The following is a 25592-nucleotide window of genomic DNA, read 5'->3' as shown; positions in this document are numbered from 1 at the left end:
GACACAAACAAATGGAAGAACATACCATGCTCATGGATAGGAAAGGACTCTGTTCTGTTCCATTGATCTATATCTCTGTTTTGGTACCAGTACCATGCCATCCCCATCAAGCTACCAATGAGTTTCTTCACAGAATTGGAAAAAACTGCTTTAAAGTTCATATGGAACCAAAAAACGGCCCGCATTGCCAAGACAATCCTAAGTCAAAAGGACAAAGCTGGAGGCGCCACGCTACCTGACTTCAAACTATACTACAAGGCTACAGTATAGTAGTAATTCTTAAGGTCAAGTGAGAAATCCTGGGGTAATTATGTATGATTTGAAAAAGTCCCTCAAGTGATTATGTTTATTGCCTTATCTTCACTTGTCTATTCAGTCCTCTGTATAGAGCAGTAAAAAATGTAAAGGTATAAATGAGGTGTGAAATAACAGGAAACGTACAAGCACCCTTAAACCCTGTAAGGTCCAGGAAGGTGGGTTGGTAATAGGGTAGCTTAACAAACATTACCAAATGCCTCAACTGTTTTTAATGAACTCTCCTTCACCCAGAGAGTTTTGGTCCCAGGTGATCACTTTTTAGACATTCAGTTATGTAAAATTTTTCATTATGGAATAGGATAATGAATCCCTACATATCCATCAGCCACCTTCAATAATTATGAAGACATTTGGCTTTAGGTTATCTTAAAGTGAGGTCAATCTAGACAATGTCCTAGATAGATTCATTGAAAAATAAGAGAATGTTTCTGCCTTTAAGCAATTTATTTATTTATTTTTTACCTCTAATGCAAGACTATACGGAGAATAAAAATATCTTACATTGACCCAAAATATAAGCATTATCTGGCAGCCTTCATATTTCTTCAAAGGTGCTGAATATACTCAGACTTGTAAGGAGATGCTCAATCCTTAAGTTGCAAATTTGATTACATGACTCAAAGCCTTCCATTCCAAATCCTTATCCTGGGTAGCACCACGCATAGGATTAAGTGTGCAGACACTGGAATCAGACAGCCTCAGTTCAAATCTTACCACTATCACATATTAGAACAGTGATTTTGGGCAAGGTACTTAACCTTCTGTGTCTTAATTTCCTCTTCGAAAAATTGTGATAATAACTGTCAGTATTTTATTGGGTTGTTGTGAGGATTAAATGAGATAATATACAGCACTTAGAATAGTTCATGGCACATATTAAGCTATCAGTAAGTGTGTGATATTATTACAGCATATACATTAAAGACTTAATACAGTGCTTGGCTAGGGTTAAGTAAGCACTCAGCAAATGTTATCAACTACTCATCATTAAGATTAATAGTAATCTAGCCCCAACCACTGTCCATTTCACCATTCTATAATATGACACGTAATCAGCATCATATTGCCTTTAAGCTCTTGTTTATATTTTCTATTCCTTTTCTCTGTGTGGTTTTTTTCCTCTTCATTCTTGAAGACTTACCTCAGGCATCTCTGGTCTCTGGGAGATCTTTCTTGACCTCACCCAGACTGCTGCTGTCCCTTCCTTTTTGCTCTTATAGCAACATGCATAAACTTTTACTGACTATTTATCTACTACTAATTACTGGTTTAATTTTCCAACTTATTGATCAGACTATAAGGCTCCTTAGGATCAGAGACTGCCTAATATTTCTGTGCTTCTACAGCTTGGCACATAGTAGGTGCTCAGTAAATATTTACTGAGTGTATGTCCATGCAAATCAACTTAATTTATGAGGGATGCAGCTAAGAAACATACTACTACCATAATCACAGAGCAGTCTAGTATTGAATAAAATATTATATTAAAACATTTCTACAAAAAGCTTGCTTTATTATTTAATATTCTTATTCATCAATTCCCAATTATTTCTGTAAATAGCCTGTTACTACTTTCTATAATAAAACCTGAAGTCAGCAGGCAGCATTCCAGATGTTGAGATATATAGTAATAAAAAAGACTATGCAAATACTTCAAGACATTCCAGTAAAACCACATATTTATATTTTATAAACAGCATCTCAAATATTACCTAGAGAATTTATTAATGGATTTTTAAATGGAAATATTATGAAGAGATTTTCAACAAGCTGTGTATTCTTTTGTTTTTGTGTGTGCCAAGTATTGCATACTTGCATGATTTTATAGCTATATATAGAAAGAGAGACAATATATATAGAGAGAATATACATACACATACTAGACAGAATGAAAGGAAGAAAGAAATAAGAAATAAAAGTAAAGGAAAGTAAACTTGGCTTAGTGACAATATAGTATTTGGCTTCAACTTAACAAAGACGATTTTAGTCTCTCTGACCTAGGCTTTTTAATCTAACTGAGGAAACAAGTTAACTCAGTACAGCACTTAGTAACCAACAATAAATATTGTAAAATTTTATTTAAGATAGAAGGTAGGGGAGAAATAACTTAAACATATGGATACAATTAATATATATGCTGTTTTTTTTAAGCACACAACTCTGAAATTGCATTTTATCACCTACATATTTACATCTGAAAGCACTATAAAATTGGAATAGGGAAATAGAGACAAAATAATTTATTAAGAAAAGATATGTCATTTATTAATATATTAAAACTTTCTCACATTGCCAAAATTAAGTTCAAGAAAGCTGTTGTAAGATGCTAATCTACCTCTTTACCAAGAAATGTTTAAGCATTCCAAAAAGACTTCATAGATTAAATTATTTTCAATATTTAAAAAGTCACACTAAGACCATCCAGTGATGTCTACTGTGGTATCATACCACTACTTGTGCCAGTTTTCTTCTTTCCCTTCAGATACTTGAACCTAAACTGTAGAACACTTGCTGGATATTTGACAGGTTTCTACTCAGTTTACAGTCTAGCTAACTAGCCTCAGTGTCCTTTGGAGCTATGGTTCAACTTTAGCTTTGATATCAGTAAGTTTAAAAACATATAAATCAAATGACCACTTACTCTATCAGGTTTAAAAGAAAGAAAGACAAAGCATCATTTAGAAACATTTGAAAACCAGACTCCCACTTAACCTTAAGAAAGAAATACAAAGTTATGAATACTTTTTAGTTGTCACAGCAATAAATTCACAAAATTAAAACTAGTATAATGAACCTAACTCAAAGTATTTAAAAGAGTCTTCTAAGATTAAAATGTAAATATTTTAAATGCCCTAGAAATAAAACACAGAATTCAAACTTTATAAAGCATAAACATAAAAGATAAATAGTTTTTCAGGAAAATGGATACACTAGGATATGGAATGTTTAAAACTCAAGCAGATAAATGTTCAAAATATATAGCAGAGGATATTTTCAATGAAAATTTGCAAAATAATCTATTAATACATAGAAAAGTAAATGAAATTCAACAGAAGTGATTCTATGTAAATTTGGACTTGAAAGACTTAACATTTTTAGTTTTGAGAACGTAGACATAAAGACAGATATCTAAGAATTTAGACAAAAGTCAAGTTTGTATGTTGTCAAATAAAAGATTGAGCTATTGATTCCATCTTCTATGAATCTTTTTTTTTTTTTTTTTTTTTTTTTGATGGAGAAGACAGAGTTTCACTCTGTCACCCAGGCTGGAGTGCAGTGGTGCAACCTTGTTTCATTGCAACCTCCATCTCCCAGATTCACGTGATTCTCCTGCCTCAGCCTCCCTGGTAGCTGGAATTACAGGCACGTACCACCACACATAGTAGTTTTTGTATTTTTAGTAGAGATGGGGTTTCGCCAAGTTGTCCAGGCTGGTCTCAAACTCCTGACTTCAGGTGATCCGCCTGCCTCGGCCTCCCAAAGTGCTGGGATTAAAGGCATGAGCCACCATGCCCAGCCCCACTTCTATGAATTTTCATAAGGAAAGAATCAGATGAAGACAAAAAGATTTAAGTACAAAGATATTATAGTACTCTTTAAAACAGTAAAAATTGGAAGAAAAAACTACTTAAACTCTGATAATGGAATACTATGAGGCCATTAAAATGAGTTGAATATACCTGACATAGTAACTAGTTCATAATATACTGAAGAAAGAAAAATTTCTAACTACCAAAGTGTATAGAGTATGACCTTATTTCAGCAAAAAAATGTGTATGTGTACACACACACACACACACACACATACATATAAAACACATATACTTACCTGTGTTATGTGCATACATACATACATATGCATGAACACTTGCATGCAAAATCTGGAGGGGTATATTCCAAACTATTATTAGCTATTTTCTCTGATGGAGGAAGGATGAAAAGATTGGCAGAATAAAAATGTATACTTTCCTCATTTTTATACCAATTGATATCTTACACAAAGCATGTATTACTTTTGAAATAAGCATAACAAAACAATTTTCATTTTGAAAAAATCTAAAACTGAGACAATTTTTTTAAAAAGTCTGCAAATATTTGGTATAACATTATAAAGTTGCTTTTGTTTTGTCTTTTTTGTTGTTGTTGTTGTTGTTTTTGAGACAGGATTTCACTTTGTCGCCCAGGCTGGGGTGTAATGATATGATCTCAGCTCACTGCAACCTCTGCTTCCCGGGCGCAAGCGATCCTCCCACCTCAGCCTTCTGAGTAGCAGTGAGCCACAGGTGTGTGCCACCATGCCTGGCTGATTTTTGTATTTTTGTAGAGATGGCGTTTTGCCATGTTGCTCAGGTTGGTCTTGAACTCCTGAGCTCAAATGATCTGCCCACCTTGGCCTCCCAAAGTTCTGGGATTACAAGCCTAAGCCACCACGCCTGGCCGAGCCACCGTGCCTCGTCTTTATGAAGTTTTATTTATCCATTAACATAATGGCAAGAAATATATATATTTTTAACTTTTATTTTAGGTTCAGAGGTATATGTGAAGGTGTGTTACATAGGTAAACTTGTGCCCTGGGGGTTTGTGGTATAGATTATTTCATCACCCAGGTATTAAGTCCAGTACCCAACAGTTATCTTTTCTGCTCCTCTCCCAAGGAATATTTTGTAACCATCTAAGAACAACTTCAGTTGATAAACTGGTCAAAAACTTAAATCTATAGACCTTGCTATAAAATTAATTTTGTTAATAGTGAGTTTACTTTTTAACTTATCTGTATCTGATTCCAAGGATCCCTTAGTTTTAGCAATATTTTGCCATCATTCAGTATTAATTAAATATAAACTTTTTTAAGTAAATAATGTGTTTTCCTCCAAAAAGCACTCTGAATGCGTCAGGTAACTGGAAACAAATACATATCATGACGGAATGGAGTACATAAAACACAAAAAGAAAGAGCACCTTGTCGAATTAAGTAAAATATGTTTAAAACAATAATGCAAAGAAAAGGGGAGAAGGAAATTATAGAGGGAAAGGAGTATTTTTACTAGCATATCTACTCAAATAATATTATTATGCAAGTTACTAATATAAACTATGATGTAATTATAATTTGTGAAAATGCACATAGATTTTCCCATTAGTGCCTGTAACTGAGCCCGTACTTTTCAGGCACATTAAACTGAGTCCCAACCCAGCCTCACTACAATCTCCAGTTCTTGTAGCTGTCCATCTACTACAGCATAATCCCAGCTGCCAATCTGAAAGAAACCAGCTAGTCAGAGCAGACACAACCAACAGAAACAAATGTCAGTCAATAATGTTCAGCGGCACTGTGTTCATGGATAATTTCAAACAGTATCTCTGTCTAGAACACTGATGTGCTCATTCAAAACACCTCCATCTCTGGCTACTGGAAATGAGTAGATAAAGCAGCCTGCCTAGAAAAATAAGTGGAATGTCTTCAAAGAGGTTGCCAACGCTAAGAAGCAAATGTTGAAAAAACACAGTAAAGTTCTTAAGGGAAAAAAAAGCCAACAACATCCAGAGAGTTCATTTTTACCTTCAGAAGTTTAAATTATTTCTCAAAACCAGACAAATACGTTTAAACTGTGCCATGAAAAGCAGCAGTCATTGGTTATTCATTTGCTAAGAGTGACCTAGATGAAGTAAAGATGGTGCCTGAAAGGAAACAGGGGTTCATGACAAAAGTCATCAGTATAATAGAACGGCTCAGAATTCTGTAGGTAGTTAATAGGAAAAAACATCATAAAAATATTAATACTTTGCTTCATGCCCTTGAGTGTATAATTTAGTTACACCTAACTTAACTAGTAAGTCTGCAAAAGACATAATAATGAGCAAAATACAAAGAGTAGCTTTACTGACAACTCTGATGCTCATTTAATTGAATAAGGGAATTTTTGTCCGATTATTGTGGTTTTGAAGTAAAAGAAACTCTGGCATAATTTTATGGTATTTTAAATGTAGGTTTTCAATTAAAACCTGACTAATCCTTACCATTTATTTGGCTTTTCATTATACAGTTCCTGCCCTGCACTGTGTCAAATATGCCATCTGTGTAACACACTTCTGGCCAGAGATACTTCATGATTATTTCTATAACACCTTGAATTGTGACTGCATGAAATCTTAACTTATTGTATTCAATACTCCTAATTTACTATATTGCTACAACCACTGTAATCGTGTCCTACTCTTAAATCTCACTACAGTCACAACAAAGATTCTTGCGACACCTGCTTAAAACAGGCTTATAGACCACTCCCCCAACTATTTAACAAATGTTAACAATGCTATAAATACTAATTGTGTTTATGCTTTCTGAAAGATTCACTGCAGCCAGTGTTCTGCAGCAGTGTTGGAGCTGAAATGAGCTGTTGACTCCCACCAACAGACTGATGGAATTCTAAGCCAAAAATGCTTTTCCTTGGATAAGATATCTGATTTGCTACTGCTGTCATGAAACTGGGGTCATGTAAACTTAAACACTGCTGCTGCTTCTTTTGGAAAACAGACCTCAGAGTGATTACGCATAGCTAAGACAGCATTTGGAAGGATAAATTTGGAGGAGGGAAAACCAACCACTGACACTAAACACAACTTAGGGAAAATTTTCAGGTTTTACTTTCATGTTGAGGTCACTTGTATATGGTAATTCTTTAAACTGGGCAATATCATGACTCTCCCTCTTCCCTATTTATCAATGCAAATAGAGCTGAGTTCCATTTTCAAAAAGAAATTTAAAACTTTAATTTCTGAACTCACATAAACATAAAACAATGTATTTACATGAAAAGTAAAGAAGAAAATGACACTTTCAGAGGAAATGTAGCAAGTACTTATAACAAAGTAAAAGATGAAAAAGCACAGATAATATTGTTCATATTAAGGCTGTCTGACAGCAACATCTATCTGCAAGTATCTTTCAGCCTTTGAACCCCTACCCCTTCTTCCAACCTCCAGGTGCACCCCAAGATCTGCCCTGGTGCCCCCTATACAACAACTGCTCCAGACTCTGCTGTGTTTGTACTTTTCCTTTTATCAAAAACCTACTGTCCAGTCTTGTTCACAGACAGCCATATGATTGGAAAGGATTTTTTTTAAAAAGGATTTGTAACCAAATAAGTGATCTCTAATGGTAGAATTTCAGGCATTAGAAAGGATGATGAGTTCTGTGGCAGAGGCTTTTTTTCTTTACATACACATCAAAGTGCGTCAAAGAGGAACTTATAGCTAGACATTAGCATGTGACTCTGGCATTAGTTACCAATTTGAGGATAAGAGCTTTCTAGTCTCTCACTTTATACTTTTTGTATTATTTGACTCTTGAAATAGTTAACATGTATTGCTTTGATAAATACATTTTAAAAGTACTTTGTATAACTATTTAATTATACACACACACACAGACACAGGCATACAAAAGTAGTGAACCCAGAGATCTAGAATTCATGAATCTTAAGCCAAAAACTTTCTTGCTTTTAGATAATGACAAAAACTACAATTAACAGCGATATATCTAAGATATTTTCCCTAAAAGTGGAAGTGTTCTTTGTGTTCCCCCTCAAATATGATGGGAAAAAATGAAAATAAACTCAAATGTTAAAAAGTATGAAAACTCCCATAACTCAGTGGATTACATAACACACACAGAAAATTAAGAGATTGGAGGTACTCTGATTTCTGAGTGAGATAAAAGTTAAGAAATTGTAAATCCCTTCATCCCTGTCAAAGTTACATGAAGATCATTATAGACAGCCAGTACCCTAATAACACTGAATGTTGAGAAAGAACATGGCCAAAACCCAGAAAGTAACTACAAAAGACCTCTGAGCAGCCAAAAACAAAGTCAGTATTCACATCCTCAAGTTAACATACATTGCTTTTCAGTTTTCAAGAAGTGGCTTGTTTCCCCTGAAAAGGGAAAAGAGTTGTGTTTGGCTTTTCTCTCTCTCTGATTTTCAAGAGATATAATTTTTTAGAATATAGAAAGAGGCAGATTAAAGAATTCCATGATCTCATTAACCAAAGATAATGACCATGAACATTTTGGGGTCCATAATTCCAGGCTTTTCCTCATGCACTTGTATTTTTATGTTTCATAACATTATCTGTTATTCACTGTAATATGGCAAAATATACTTCCATGGTAATACATGTAGATTTACACAGCAACATTTTTGATGACATACAGTATTCTATTGTGTAAATTTACCAATATTTAATTAACTAGTTCTCTGCCGGACATTTATGTTTTTTTTTTTTTTTTTTTTTTTTGGTATTATGATAATATGGTTTGGCTGTGTTCCCACCCAAATCTCATCTTGAATTGTAGTTTCCATAATCCTCACATCGTGGGAAGGACCCCGTTGGAGGTAATTGAATCATGGTGGTGGTTTCCCCCATACTATTCTTGTGATAGTAGTAAGTTCTCACGAGATCTGATGGTTTTATACAGGGCTTCCCCCTTCGCTCTGCTCTCATTTTTCTCTCTCCTGCCACCTTGCAAAGAAGGACATGTTTGCTTCCCCTTTCACCATGGCTATAAGTTTCTTGAGGCCTCCACAGCCCTGCAGAACTGTGAATCAATTAAACCTCTTTCCTTTAGAATTACCTAGTCTTGGGTATGTCCTCATAGCAGCATGAGAACAGACTAATACATATGAACAACTAGATAACTGAATATTTTTTTCACACTTGGTCAATTACTACTTTTGGTTAGAGTTCTAAGTAAATAGTGCATGAACATTTTAATAATACAGATTGCTATAAAGATTCAACCTATTTTCATTCTCCCCAAATATATGACAGTATCTGTTTTCTCATACTGTACCAACATTAAAATCTTTATCATTTTTAATCTTAGATAATCTAATGGACAAAAATGCTATTGTGTGTTCAATTTAATGTCATTGATTAATAGTGAGGATGAACTGCTTCTCTTATTGGGTCTTGCTATCTGCCCAGGCTGGTCTCAAACTCCTGGGCTTAAGCGATCCTCCCACCTTGGCCTCCCAAAGCATTGGAATTACAGGTGTGAGCCACTGTGCTCAGCTTAAAGTGCTTTTCATATGTGCCTTGCATTTCATCTTTCATGAGTTTTCTATTCCTGTACTTTGTTATTTGTTGTTGCTTTAGATGTTCAGAAACTTCCGTTTTCATGTAGTTTTTATACATGAATATACTAATTTCCTTAATGACTTTTAGTTTTGATATTAAACTTACAAAGGCCTTCCCCTTCACGTAATCAGGAACAGAAATGTCAGTGTGATAGGACACATCAATGAGGAAGAGATGTGACATGAGATCAGAGAGGCATGCAGGGCCAGATCATGTGAGTCAAGCAGATTTTATTCTGTTTGATGTGAAATAGGAAAGTTTAAGAAGGAAGTGAAATGATCTGACTTATAGTTTCAAATATCACTTTGGCAGCTCTGTGGAAAGTGGACTGTAGGTAGACAGGGATAGAAAAAGGTGACATGGTCTACTAACGTTAGTCCAGTGGGGAGAGGATGGTGGTGGCTTGAACTAATAATGAACAGACATGAATGGTTTCCAGATATGTTTTAGAGATCTCACCAACCTAGCTGCTCTTTTGAGACAGAGTCTTGCTCTGTCACCCAGGCTGGAGTACAGTGGGGTGATCTTGACTCACTGCAACCTCTGCCTCCTCAATTCAAGCAATTCTCATGCCTCAGCCTCCCAAGAAGCTGGAACTATGGGCACATACCACCACACCTGGCTAATTATTTTTATTTTTATTTTTTTAGGGACAGGGTCTCACTATGTTGCCCAGGCTAGTCTCAAACTCCTGCCCTCAAGCAGTCCTCCTGCCTCAGCCTCCCAAAGTGCTGAGATTACAGGTGTTAGCCACCTTGCCCGGCCTATCACCAACTTTTTGTGCTTTCCCTACCTACCACATGATTTTTTTCTAGTCACAGAGCCATACTGTGCTCCTTCCCACATGCCATACTCTCTGCTTTGAATGTCCCTTCCATTTCTTTTGCTTCACTGACTTAACTCAAATTTCTTAAGGATTATGTTCAGACAGTTGATACTTTCTTAATCTGGGTTGGAAATGCCTCCTTTGTGCTCCTGTATCAGTGAACATAACATTGCCATATATATAATATATATTTATTTACATATATACACACAGACATATGCATATATGCATTTTTTAAAATACATATATTTCTTACCTACTGAACTTCATCAATGAACTATTTCACACTAAGATACTAATGTCTAGATACTGAGCTCTCAACCTTTGTATATTGCAGACAGGATTTATATGAAAATTAATGGGTGAATTCTGGATAAGGATACAGAATTGTTCTAGAAACCATGCCTATAAATACAATTATACTTTAAATATATTAATTTAAGGAAAATACTTATGTTAAATCTTTTAGAAGAGGGAAAATTATTTTATAAAATATTCATCATGTATTTAATTTGTGGATTTGGATTTTAAGAGAATATTTTTTCTTAGTAAAAATAGTTATTCTTACTCATATCTGACCCTGAGTTCAAATATTCTAATTTTTATCTTTTTTGAAAATTTCTTCTTTCCTTGGGTTTTACTTTTTTCAAAAATGGGGTTAGAAAGGCTTAATAAGATTATCTTTGAAAGAAAAGAAGTGAATGAGACAAATCAAAATCAGCGGAATAATCAGAAAACGACCAACTTTTATTATTTGTCCCTTATCTATAAAAGAATATATGTAATATTGAGGAACTAGAATAGTTTAAAAAAATGTTAAAGGCAGGGAAAAAAGAATAGTGTCAAAATACAGAGAAATAAAGAAGAGTAAACAGATAAGAATATATTCTGAAGTTGGGGTCACAAGATATTTTTTGAAAGATTAGCATATTTCTCTGAAAAAGAATTCTTTCTCATGTGTGATATATATAAATGCAGGCATAGTTGTATATTGATAACCCAGCTGTTTTCTAAAAATTAAAAACAACATAAATGTTTAATGTGCTGCAGGCTGTTTCTCTGATTACTCTTCCTCCTCTTATGGTTATTATTTCTATCGTTTAGTGCTCTTTTTATGGAGAGATTATTTTTATGATCACTTACTATGCCATATGTATTAACCATTCCTTCTACAATAGAAACTTTCTCACGAAGAATGGCGCTTTCCCAATACGGTAGGTGATTACATGACTTGTATGTAGACAACTTGCCTCTGTATGACTGTGAACATATTTCTAGACTGAATTAAGTGTATAGAAGTGAACAGAAATAAGTAAAGTATAGCTACCGAACACAAATTAGTCTAATTTGCTTTTGATAGTGGAAAGGTACAAGTCTATCCTTGTACCATGATTGTGGTTTTGCAGAAATAACGCTTTAATATAAACCAAGCAGATATACAAATGCGCTAATATTAATGATATTAAAGCACCTTAGAGAAACAAGATTCTGAAGAAAAGAGAGGCGTGACCTGGAGGTGGGGGTGGGGAGTAAATGAGTAGAAGGCAATAATGAAAGTTTCACAGCTGGCATGAAGCCTGTGACAAGACTTGACTTGGTGGCTGTCCCAGGCTGGGAGTTGCAGGCACATGCTTGGCCGTGGGGAGAGCAGTAGGAGCTAACTCCCCGTTGCCCTTGTTTAGCTGTACTCCAATCCTAAAGTTTTAAAGGAAACACTGTTTATGAAGACAGAGAGGCAGTCACTAACCATGCCCTTTAACAGTTCTCCACACTCGTGGCACTTTGCATCACCTTATCCACTTTTCTTTATAGCACTTGATATAATTGAAATTACAGTCTTTAAATTTTATTTTCTTTGTGCCCCATTAGAATGTGAGCTCCAGGAGGGAACAGACTTTGCCTGTCTTGCTCATCTCCACATTTTTAGCATCCTGAACAAAATGAATATTTGTTGAATAAATGAATTAGTAATGAATGAGAGGATAAACTTTTCCAGTTTATCAGTCCCTTCCTTCCTTTCTTATCTACTCAATCCAGCCTAGGTTCATGTTTCATCTTTTCTACAACATCCCTTTAACAGTTTCATCAGCCACCCTTGCACCTTGAATCCTTTTTCATACATTTCACCATACTTCCATGGCAAACCCCACCTGTGTCTATCTTTGTGTCTCTCTCTCTCTCCAGAAACACACAAGCATACGCACACACACATCCCTCTCTGTTCATCTTTTTTCTACACCTATTCTCCTGATGTTGAAAACACAGAAGAACAATATTGAAAGGAAATTATAATTATTGAGCAGCACCCATTAAGCATAAATATAATCTCATCCTTGGCACAAACCCTCATAAAGAGAATCTTGTTGCCTTTCCACCTCATTCATACACATTTATTTACACAAGTCCCCATGCGACCTGTCTACTCTCTAATCCAAGATGAGGCCCTATTGTTCCCTCCTGTTCAGTGCTTATCTCTATGCTCTGGGTTTTGTTCTTCTCCACTTTCACACAGAGCCTGATAGTGTATTACACACTTTCTGTCCTGCATGTCTGACATGCTTCCTTCCTTTTGGATCTTTCCCATTAACACAGAAACATAGTCCAATATTTACTCATTTAAAAAATTATCCTTTAGAGTAACTGCTGATACATATAAAGATTTCTTTTTGTGGTGACGAAAATGCTCTTAAATTGTGGTGATGCTTGTACAACTCTGTGAATATACTAAAAACTATCATACACTTTAAATGTGTGAATTGTAACATATGTGAACTATATCTCAATAAAGCTTAAGCTATTTTCTTTATTTACTGTGTTTACTTCAACATCTCCCATTCATAACACAATCCTCTACCTTCTAAGCTACTTCTCTAAGATCACCAATGACCTCTTAGAAAAATCCAGTCAGTACTTTTTAATTCTTATCTGTCAATCTTCTTTCAGATTCTAAACACACATATTAGTGACATGGAGTCATGTCACCAACCTTCAGTGGTTCCCTACTGCCTTATGACGCAGTTAAAAGTATTATTTTTTAAAGACACGGTCTTACTCTGATGCCCAGGCTGGAGTGCAATGGCAGGATCATAGCTCAATGCAGCCTCCAACTCCTGGGCTTAAGCAATCCTCTCATCTCAGCTAGGACTATATGTATGTGCCACCATGCCCAGATAAGTTTTTCGTCTTTTCGTAGAGATGAAGTCTTGCTATGTTGCCCAGGCTGGTCTTGAACTCCCAGCCTGAAGCCATGCTCTTGCCTTGGCCTCCCAAAGTGCTGGAATTATAGGTGTGAGCCACCATATGCCCTGCTGAAAATTATTTTTTATGGTATTGAAGACTGGCTCCTGTGTCTCTCTCTCTCATCTGCTGACCTTCAGTTCATTCCACATACACCATATTCTCTAGCCATCTCTTTTATCCATGTGCAGGAAGGGTATGCAGTTGCCTCCGTGTAGGTAACTTTTGCTCATGACTCTACCCAATGATCTTATTCATCCTTCAATATGCAGCTCCAGTCTCTCATTCTCTGGAAAACATGCCTGGATTCTGTCCATTGGGCTTAGTACCTATCCTATGCTTGTGCATACATACATACATATATTTATCTCTATGCTGAATTTATCAGATCATACTATAATTGTTTACTTATACTTATTTTCCCATTAGATAATGAACTCTAGCTGAGGGAGGGCAGGGACTTGCCTTTCAACCCTTTAACCTTATTACATGATTTGAGTTTAGTAAAAGGTTGTTGAAAAAATGAATAAATTAATGACCTAATCATGTTTTCTGCTTTCTTGCCTCACTTAACAGTGAACTCAGCATGTGTCCACTAGGAAATGGTCTCTAATAACTTCTCTAGTGTTAACGTTTTATGATTCTTTCTATGATCTAATCACATTCCTTTTATAGTTGTGTTTTCTAACCCAGGGATTTAACTGTGAGCAACATAAGGGAAAGAACTAACACTTGCTGGGTACTTATGAGGGGATAGGCACCATGCCAGGTGGTTTACATGCATTATATGTCATCTCATCCTCTGTAGAGTAGGCATTATTGCATCACTTCTATATACAGGAAACAGAGACTGAGGAACACAACTAGTAGGCATCAGGGCCATGACTCAAATTCGTATTTATTTATTTGTTTGTTTCTTTGTTTATTCTATTATATCACACTGCATTGTACTACAGGATTTAGCACTGGTAAATGGTATGAAAAGGCTATAATAAAAGACTATTCCCCCCAACCTTTTTTTTTTTTTTGAGACAGAGCAACTCTGTTGCTCAGGCTGGAGTGCCATGGTACAATCATGGCTCACTGCAGCCTCGACCTCCTGGGCTCAAGCAATCCTCCCACCTCATACCGCACCCAATAGCTGGAATTATAGGTGTATACCACCACACCCAGATAATTTTCAAATTTTTTGTGGAGATGGGGCCTCACTTTGTTGCCCAGGCTGCTTTTGAACCCCTGGACTCAAATGATCCTCCTGCTGTGGCCTTCCAAAATGCTGGAATTACATGTGTGAGCCACTGCGCCTGGCCCCATTTATTTTAATGACACTCAGAAAGCTCTGTAAATTAAATGTGTATATTTATTTTAATAGTGCTAAGTAACAAAGCACTATATCCTCACTTCAAGAATATCAAATACCTACCAGACTTAGAACATCACAGGCCATGTTTAATAAATGCCAAATCTAATATAGAATATATTATATATACATATATGTCTATATAATGTATAATATAAAAATAAATCAGGGTGTGATGAGTGGAAGACTATCAGTTAAGGCTTATTTTTCTCATAATTAACTACTTAGGGTTGTGGTGAAGAATAGGAAGTTAAAGCAAAAGTTTTAATAGTCTTTAGCAAAAGTTGATCATAAAAAATAAATATTAAAAACTTATTTGTTGCCAGGTGCAGTGGCTCATGCCTGTAATCCCAGCACTTTAGGGGGCCGAGGTGGGCAGATCATGAGGTCAGGAGTTCGAGACCAGTCTGGCTAATATGGTAAAACCCCGTCTCTACTAAAAATACAAAATTAGCCGGGTGTGGTGGTGCATGCCTGTAATCCCAGCTACTCAGGAGGCTGAGGCAGGAAAATCACTTGAACCCAGGAGGCGAAGGTTGCAGTGAGCTGAGATTGCACCATTGCACTCCAGCCTGGCAACAGAGTGAGACTCCGTCTCAAAAAAAAAAAAAAAAAAAAAAGATTATCACATAATCCAGAAATTCCATTTCGGGGTATATATCCAAAAGAATTGAAAGCAGGGATTTGAACAGATGGTGTACACCCATGCTCTTGGCCACACTGTTCATAATAACCAAAAGATGGAAACAACCCAAAATGCCCACTGATACATAAATGGATAAACAAAATGTGGTATATATATATACAATGGAATATTACTCAGCCTAAAGAGAAAGGAAATTGTGATACATTCTATAGCATGGACAAATATTGAAGATATTATGCTAAGTAAAATAAGTTAGACAAAAAAAGACAAATGTTGCATGATTCCACTTCTAGGAGGTATTCAGGGTAGTCAAATATAGAGATAACAAGTAGCATTGTAATTGTACAGGGACTGGGGGAGGAAGGAATGAGGAGTTATTGTTTAATGCATACAGAGTTTCAGTTTGGGAAGATGAAACATTTCTAGAGATGGATGATGGTGATGACTGTACAAGAATGTGAATGTTCTTGATGCCACTGGACTGTAAACTCAAAAATGGTAAAAATGGCCAGGGCTGTGGCTCATGCCTATAATCCCAGCACTTTGGGAGGCCGAGGGAGGCAGATAACTTGAGTTCAGGAGTTCGAGACAAGCCTGGGCAACATGCTGAGACTCCCTCTCTACTAAAAATACAAAAATTAGCCAGGCGTGGTGGCAGGCACCTGTAATTGCAGCTACTCAGGAGGCTGAGGCAGGAGAATCACTTGAATCCAGGAGGCAGAGGTTGCAATGAGCTGAGCTCGCGCAACTGCACTCCAGCCTGGGTGACAGAGCGAGACTCTGTCTCAAAAAAAAAAAAGTAAAAATGTTCAATTTTATGTTATATATATTTATCACAAAGAATTTTATTTGAAATTATAATGTGTTAGTTTAGGTGAAAGAAAAAATATAATTGAGCTTACACCTATATTCAAATATCTATCTAATGTCTAAATGGAGTATTGCCACTTTGAAATGTCCTACCAAGTCAATTTAAAATTTATTTTCCCATTGTTACATGCACTGAACTCAGAGCAAGAAAAGATGGTCAAAGACAAACATAAGTCTTCTAGATCTCTACTGTACAATGCTGTAGCCTCTAGTCATCTGTGCCTATTTAAATGTATATTAATTAAAATTAAACATTTAGTTCCTTAATCACACTAGCCACATTTCAATGTACAATAACTACATATGCTTCATGGTTTATTAGACAGTGCAGACACAGAACACACTACAGCACTACAGAAAATTCTAGACAGTGTTCTTCTAGATTAATTCACAGTAAACTTCCTTAAACAATCATTGGTGTGTATGTGGGGACGGTGGTCAATCCAGAATAAAAATAAAAAGCCAAGCACATAGAGTGACTCATAGAGGAAACAACTAGCTGACTGAATGTTTTACTTTGTAACTAGCCATGACAGACAGATATAGGCCAAGTGACATTTTTATCATGAAAACACTGCATAACCTTTAATGAAAAGTAGAGCTACTTATGTCATCTTGGACATACCAAGAGACAAGTCTTTTAAGTAATACGATCTTGCATTGAGAAAAACAGTGTTAAGCATATTTTCACAGCAACTCTACGGAACATTACAGAATTTCAAAATTAGAAATACAGAGATTGCATATAGTGACACAAAAAATACATACTGATGTAGTAAGTACAACCAATTTATGCTGGTACAAAAACAATATGCTGGTATATTCAGTACAACCAATCTCTTTTTAAGAGATTATAAAATCAATTCTACAGTACGAATTCAGTTATATATCAGCTATGCAGAGATATGGATAATTACTACAGGATTAACAGGAGAAAACAAAAATAGCTGGTATATTTGTTGAAGAATTATGGGCATTTAACAGAATAAAGTAATACTGTTCAAATATAGCCAAAATGAACAACAACAACAAAAAAAAGTAAATAGGCCTATGCTATTTTATCCCAACAATAAAATTATGCACTGTTTTGTAACACTACCTGTATGTTGTTCTCACCTCAATATCTTTAGGGAATTCTATGTATATTCTGTATCATACACTCAATTGATGTTCTGATAAAATAAAAAAAACCCTGAAGGAGTATTTTCAAAAAACTGAACAACTGGAAGAGTCTTTAAGAGTTTATGTCACCCAATTCTCTGCCACCACAGTTTTAAAAACTGAAACGTAGCAATTTAAAACTTGGGCAGTTTAATGCAAGTGTACATTTAGTACACAGTGCTTTTGTGTGCATACTAACTTATCTAACACATAAGCCAGGTGATAATACGGCAATTTATTTAAATATGTACTTATATATCTTCTGCGTGATCAGGTCTTAGTAGAAGTATAAAAGAGTGAATCAAGTGCTAGGGAAAAATGACAAATCTCACACATTACAAATAATGTTTCCTTTAAAATGATATCTAACTTTCCCCAGGAATCAAAGCTCCTGGTTTCCTAAATGCAGTTGTGTTCTAAAATTGTACAGATTAAGGTTGCATCATTCAATTCTATAATTTTTCATATGAAGTATACTGGAATTAGAAGGATGCATAATTAGATTTGAAATACTAAAAAAAGTAAGGTCTTCTACAGACTTTTTGGTGAGTGCTGCATTTGCCAAAACCATGTTTAAGTGTTTTACTTGAGAAAATAAATGACAAGAATAAAACAAGTTCAATAACATCTAACAACAATTTGATGACATAGGAAAGATTTGGACTTCAACCCCCACCATTAACTTCTATGTGGTTATATATGTTCTTAGGTATTATACATAAATATGTTTTATCACATTTCAATAAATTTATGCTCATAATCATATCTCTTTAATGAATTATTACTATTTTCCTACAAAAATCATGTGAGTAACCCGCAAAGTTATATAAAATTATAAATAAGATTATCGATACCTTAACAGGTTCGAATAGAAAAAGCTGTCATCTTATATTGGGTCAAACATTTTGTTGGAAGGAATCTCTGGGTTCAAGTTCTTGCTAGGTCACTGAGAGACTATTCTGCTTAAGGCACTTTACATCTAGTTTCAGTTTCTTCATCAGTAAAATCAAAGGATGGAGGAGGTGTTCTCTAGCTCCTTCTAGTTTAAATATACCTGACTATAAGTTGCTTTCTCAATTCAGATAACTTACCTCTCTCAACACAGGATCAGTTATTGAATTCAGATTGACAGCTCCTTCATAGGTCAAGTAATAGAACACATTGAGGGCTCGGACAGCCTCTGGTCCTTGCTGTTTATAGCCAAAAATGAGATCAATCCATTGGTGAAGCTGGCAGGAAACAAACTCACTCTCCAGAGCCTGAAAAAAAGATACAGATTGTATTACTATGTTGAATTCCTTTTTAAAAATGTAGAGAGACACTTAGAGCAAGCAGTAAAGTTTAACACTAACTTTACTGCGAACAAAGATTTTTAAAAAACAAAACTTGTGGCTGCGGTGGCTCACGCCTGTAATCCCAGCACTCTGGGAGGCCAAGGTGGGCAGATCATGAGGTCAGGAGTTTGAGACCAGCTTGGCCAACATGGCGAAACCCGGTCTCTACTAAAAATACAAAAATTAGCTGGGTGTGGTGGCCCGCGCCTGTAATCCCAACTACTCAGGAGGCTGAGGCAGGAGAATCGCTTGAACCTGGAAGGCGCAAGTTGCAGTAAGCCAAGATCACGCCATTGCACTCCAGCCTGGACGACAAGAGCGAAACTCCATCTCAAAACAACAACAACAACAACAACAACAACAACAACAACAAAAACTTATCTGACAGCCTAGTTTCTACCAGAATCTGTCCTCCTTTGTTTACAATTAGAGGTTTTCCGGCACTTAGAATAATTAATTATACTAAATGTGTAAGTTTCAGTATTCTTCTACTGTACTGACAGCACTGAGGACCAGGACTGGGCCTATCTTGGTCACATTTGTAACTCAGAGCCTGACAGGTACTCGATTTATGCTTCAAAGAAAGGAGGCCGTACAAGACAAAGACTATTTTGGGAAACCAAATGTGAAAATGTTAAAAATTTACTATCCACTTGAAATATTTATTATTTTTCTAGAATTAAAATATTTTGTAGCCTATTTCAACATTTGTAACCAAATTATTTAGTTATGTTGATTGAGTTCTTATGCTAACAAATTAGATCTTGTGGGGGATACTTATAATTACTGAATTTTTATTCTAGGTATTAATATCAAACCTGACCAAATATTTGATGCTATTAACATAATAGTGCCTGATAAATAATGAATGAACACAATCAAGTAGTTGGTTGAGATCCTAGGTACAAGATCCATTTCCTATCCATCATTATATTCCCAGTTACAAGTGCTGTGCCTAAAACATAATAGATGTCAATAAATGTTTGGTGAATTTAATAACATGATAAATACTAAAGAGTTCTAAAAACTAAAGAGATTTTTTAGGAAAGTATTCATCTTTATATTATTTAATATTGTTCAAAATCATTCCAACATAAAAGTTTAGCATTATGGATTAGTTTAACAATAAATAATTATATTAAAATCAAAGAGTTTTCAAACATAAACTCCGAAGCTTAATTAAAAGTATACAGAAGGCTGGGCGCGGTGACTCATGCCTGTAATCCCACCACTTTGCGAGGCTGAGGCAGGCAGATCACGAGGTCAGGAGATAGAGATCATCCTGGCTAACACAGTGAAACCCTGTCTCTGCTAAAAATACAAAAAATTAGCTGGGCGTGGTGGCGGGCGCCTATAGTCCCAGCTACTCGGGAGGCTGAGGCAGGAGAATGGCATGAATCCAGAAGGTGGAGCTTGCAATGAGCTGAGATTACGCCACTGCACTCCAGCCTGGGCGACAGAGCAAGACTTTGTCTCGAAGAAAATAAAAATAAAAAAGTATACAGTAATCCCCCCTCATCCACAGGGGTTATGTTCCAAGATCCCCAAGTAGATGCCTGAATCTGCGAATAGTACCAAACCCTATACCTATATGTACTATGTTTTTTCCTATACATAAATACCTATGATAAAGTTTAATTTAAAAATTAGGCATGGTAAGAGATAAACAACAATAACAACAAACTTGAACAATAATGATATACTGTAAAAATGTATATACCATAATAAACGTTATGTAAATGTGGTCTCTGTCTCTACCTCAAAGTATCTGATTATACTGTACTCACACATTTTCAGATCTTGGTTAAACACAGGTAACTGGAATTCTGGAAAGCAAAACTGTGGATAAGGAGGAGACTGCTATACCAACTTATATCTGGTAATGTATCTCATTGAAATTGATTCTTATATTTAGAGAAGTCTATGATTGTCATGTATTTTCAGTATGGCTTGCTGCTATGTTATAAGAGATCTGCTGGTTTTAAAACAAAACTGACCAACTTATATAGCAAGTAACCAATGTGATATAAACCATCTTGTGACAAAAGACGTTCCTATTCCTTTACATGTGGACACTTGTGTAAAGATATGCTTTATTAAAATAAGTACCTATGAAAAAGAAATGTTTATAAATACAAAAAATATATTTCCTTTAATATTTAACACAGCTTCACAATATATCACAAATATAAAATTGAAAACATAATTTTGTAAACAAAACTCTAGGCAGCCTATTCTCACATTCCAAAGTATACCTTAAATGAAATATGCCTTACAAATATTTAGCTAGTTTCAATTGAGAAAGTTACTGTTTTAGACATCTCTTTTAAAATGCTTTACATTTACAAATTTATTAAACAGATATCACAGCACAAAACTGCTTCACATGTTACTTGAAATAAGAAGAGAGAAGCTTGTGATAACTTTAAGTAAATGCCTATTTTAAGTACATAAATTTGAAAAAAATCTAGGAACTACTAATGCAAGTTACACACAGAAATGATACGTTGGTTTCATTAACTGAGACCTTGGGTAGGGATGGGGGTAGGGGGTAGGCACATTTACAATGACACATAAAACAGCAATTGTCTTAATTTGTGTGCAGTGCACTCCACACAAAAGCCCTAAATATGTTCAAATTAGAGCAAGCTGCTTGATTGTCACTGCAGTCTCATGTCACATTAATGCATGACAAACATTAAACCATACACTTAAATGGCAATTTATATCATTTAAATGTTTACTGCCAGACTAGCTCATCACTCATTTAAATGTGACTTTCTGACAGCTAATTTCAGTTAATTTTCTCCAATTCACTTAATTAGAACTTTCAATCAGGGAAGGACCTACACATATCTTCACGCTTACATCCTTTTTGGTGGCTGTTCGAAATCTGAGTTCATAAACTGCCGAAAAGCTCTACTATAACAGATTAGCATATAATATCTCTGAGTTTGCAAAAAATATGACTCTGTGAAGCAAACTTACAGTATATACTCTTAGAAAGAACCTATACTTATTTACGTAAATAGTACTCTCGCCAGTAGTTTAAATAAAAACCATGTAGTTCATATACACACACTAGTGAAACAATAAAAAAAATCTGCATCCAAGCTAATTAAAAATTAATGATTTCAAAATTGTTTAATAAGATAAAACAGTCAGGAGTCTCTTGAGTGTCCATGGTGTTGTGATTTGAGACCATAAAATTCTAGAAGGCTCAGCAAATGACAAAGTACAAATGAATTTCCTCAATATTAAAGCTCTAAAAACTAGGGCAATTTTATTTTGTGTGTCACCAGACAAAGAACTGTTGAGTTTAACCTTACAGTTGACTACTTCTTTATGCACACTCAAAATGGTAAAGTTGGTTAGATTTCAAAGCTTAAAGCTTTGCATCTTGATACTGCATCAGAATTTTAAGCAAAAATGCTGAAAGGAAAGCTACTGTGTGTGCTCATATCAAGCTGCAAACACACATGCAGAGATCGCCACAATGCCATGGTTCAGACCTCACCTTACACTGTCATAGGTCGGTCCTTAAGGAACTGGCCAGTAATTCGCGGAACTATTGGCAAAATCACTTCCAGAAGTTGATAAACACATTACCTTCATGAATAAACTTTAAATAATTTCTCAAACACTCAACTAAAAATCCCATTGGTCAGCTTCAAGCATGTCTTGCAATACACCAAAGCTATAAAAAGGGAACTAAAAGAACAATGTGGTAAGTATAAGAGAATTCCAAGAAGTTTCAAAGTCATTTCAGTACAAAGTCAGTTCAGAACTTTAATATCCTTTTGCTATCAGTGAATGACAACTACCTAACCAAAAATAGGTAATGTACTTAAGACTTGAGGGAAGAGAGGACAGGCAGGAAGAAATTAAGGGAAAAAATACAAACAATATAATTCAAAATGGAATACCCTGAGGTTTCCTTTTATAACTCCCATTTTAAGATTTAAAACATAAATCATGAAATCTATATTAAAATACCTTTTTTATATATTGATTTTAAAAAAATTCTTCAAAGACAGAAAATTCTCATTTAGATCTACATTTTAGTTACAAAAAAATGAAAATGCCAGTGGAATGCTGAGCATTTGAGATTTTTCAAAGCCTTCAAAACCGACAGTCCTCATTAAGCCTGGAGTTAAATACGGTTTGCAGCTAGGGGATAGTAACATTCTTCCCATGCTGCTCTCAAACCTAACCAATCAATTGTTAGTACTCCCCTAGCAGACTGCATACATCATTTACATCCAATGTGTGCTCTGAGTAAAATTTGTAAAAAAGAAAATCCACTAAAATGTCCAACACAATACAATAATATTCAACCTCATCTGCGTTATTATAAAATAAATCAGTAACTAATGTCCAATTGTTAAGGATCAGATAAGACTATGAAAAAACTATCATATGAAACCTCACATGAATTGTCAATCCAATCCAGGGGGACTCATATTAGTGCTGACAAACTGTCTTGGGGCTGATATCTGTTTTTTTTTTAATGAGATCTATTAGGCAGAGTAAAAGACTTCAGATATGCTAAAAACTACAGTATACAGATGTCAAATACACTTATTACTAACTTTCATTTGTTTGTTCTGCATACAGAATATCAACAAATGAAAGCTTTAAGATTATGAAGATAATAGTAAATTATTCATAAATAGGAGGTCTTTATAACACAGTGTCAGAAATAATTACAATGTGTGTGTGTGTATATATATGTGTGTCTGTGTGCATGTTTAGCAAATCTCACTGAAAGAACACAATCTGTGCTTTCCTGAAACTAACCCACTTAAGAAGTAGATTATTTCTTTATAAAAAGTGTTATATAAAATTATTCTTGTTTTCTATAGTGGAGTCAAAAAACATGATAACATATAGAAACAGCTTTTTCTGAGAAACTCTAGGCTATTTAAGAATAAAAATTCTAAACTGAAAGGCATTAACCATGTATTTAATCTACACATGCGTTAGTGATACACTAGCAATTTCCTTTTGCTTTCAAAAAACCAAATTTTTGCCAATGTGAAAATTATGTAAAAGTCAAGAAAACCAATTTCAATCAACAAAGGAAATTATTAGATAACTGTTTACCTCAAGAGCAAGAAACCTTATTTGTTTATTATTTATGTTTCTCATACTTGTCATTCCCAGCTTAATGCTAATATTTACTTATTCTTTGGCTAAACATTCTCATACCACTCCATTAAGAAAAGAAACTAAATAAAACTAGTGATATCTATGAGATAAATGATTTTTANAAATTATGTAAAAGTCAAGAAAACCAATTTCAATCAACAAAGGAAATTATTAGATAACTGTTTACCTCAAGAGCAAGAAACCTTATTTGTTTATTATTTATGTTTCTCATACTTGTCATTCCCAGCTTAATGCTAATATTTACTTATTCTTTGGCTAAACATTCTCATACCACTCCATTAAGAAAAGAAACTAAATAAAAACTAGTGATATCTATGAGATAAATGATTTTTATAAAAACTTAAATAAAAAGATCAAATATTCTTTATACACTTTTTATGACCAGAGAGAATAGGCCTAGGCAGCCCAGATAAACATTTCTGCACACCTGTACTACTAATTCCACTCCCAGGCTTCTTGAAGGCCCAAGGTACAAAGGTTCTGAGATATAAAATGCCACAGCTGTAAGTTTCAAATGAGAAAATGAAAATCACTGATTAACTCTCCTGACTTTGATATACATTTACTTATAAGATATATTTAATCATATTTATAATGAATGAAACATCCATTTTGTAAAATTTTAATTGTACTTATAATTAAGAGTCTTAATTCATGTGAACATAGATAATATGTTTTAAAGGAACTGACATTTAGATTGGCAAGGCGGTAATATACAAAGTTATAAACTTGGAATTTTAAGTATTTTTCATTTTAAATCCATGTAATACGGCCTTCTTCCTATACAAACACATACACAGAGATTTAAAATGAACTGGTCTGTTATGTTTGCATGTGCTGGATTTCAAACACTAGTGGTAATGTTTCCTTAACATTGATATATGACCTTTGTAATTTACATTGAAGAAAGCTGTTTTTTTCAGCCTAATTAGAACTGTTTCAAATTTTCCTGGTAAATATATGATATAAAGTCCTTTCAACTTTTTTATTCTAGAGTTTCTTTCCATGTCAACTTTGTTCCAATCAAAATATGCTTTGAATTAAATGATTTTGATTGAATATGTGGATCACATTTCACTTCTAAGATGTAAAGTCCAAAAAGGAAAAGTTTAGCCTGTTCAAACAAAGCAAGAGCAGCCACTTTGCGGAAAGCTATTCACATTTAAGAAGACTGACAAATTGTTTGTGTGCACCATTAGGTCTAGTTTCTGCAATAGTTGCCAGATTTCCTGTCCCCCTAATAAGAGGCATTAACTCCTTAAATGCTGGCTCTGAATTTGCAGTGAAACTGAGTGACTTTAGCAAATTTCAATTTTATCTATAGGTAAATTTCCTTATTTGAAATGAATCTAAAGAAAATTTGTGTTAACTATGTTGTATCAAAACTTTCTAACGAAGGTCACAGAAAATTAACATTTTTTCATATTGGATGGATATAAATTCAGAATACAAATATGTTTTATAAATGGGGCTTGCCAGAATTGACAAATTCACATCAATCCTCATCTTAAAAAAAATGCATAAATT

At 34.8% G+C, this 25592-nt stretch overlaps 1 protein-coding gene across 2 annotated transcripts in view; it reads right to left on the bottom strand.

Annotated features, from left to right (window-relative positions):
* Positions 1-25592, bottom strand: part of LOC108522453 (lipopolysaccharide-responsive and beige-like anchor protein) — a 157880-nt gene that overhangs the window by 69011 nt on the left and 63277 nt on the right. For both annotated transcript variants that reach the window (XM_017862664.1, XM_017862663.1), the window contains exon 2: positions 18651-18818. In XM_017862664.1, coding sequence (XP_017718153.1) covers positions 18651-18818 — 168 coding nt within the window. The remainder of the gene's footprint in view (positions 1-18650; positions 18819-25592) is intronic.

Source organism: Rhinopithecus bieti, unplaced genomic scaffold (genome assembly GCF_001698545.2).
Source record: "Rhinopithecus bieti isolate Rb0 unplaced genomic scaffold, ASM169854v2 scaffold_64281, whole genome shotgun sequence".
NCBI lineage: Eukaryota > Metazoa > Chordata > Mammalia > Primates > Cercopithecidae > Rhinopithecus > Rhinopithecus bieti.
This window is presented reverse-complemented; position numbering and strand designations above follow the sequence as displayed.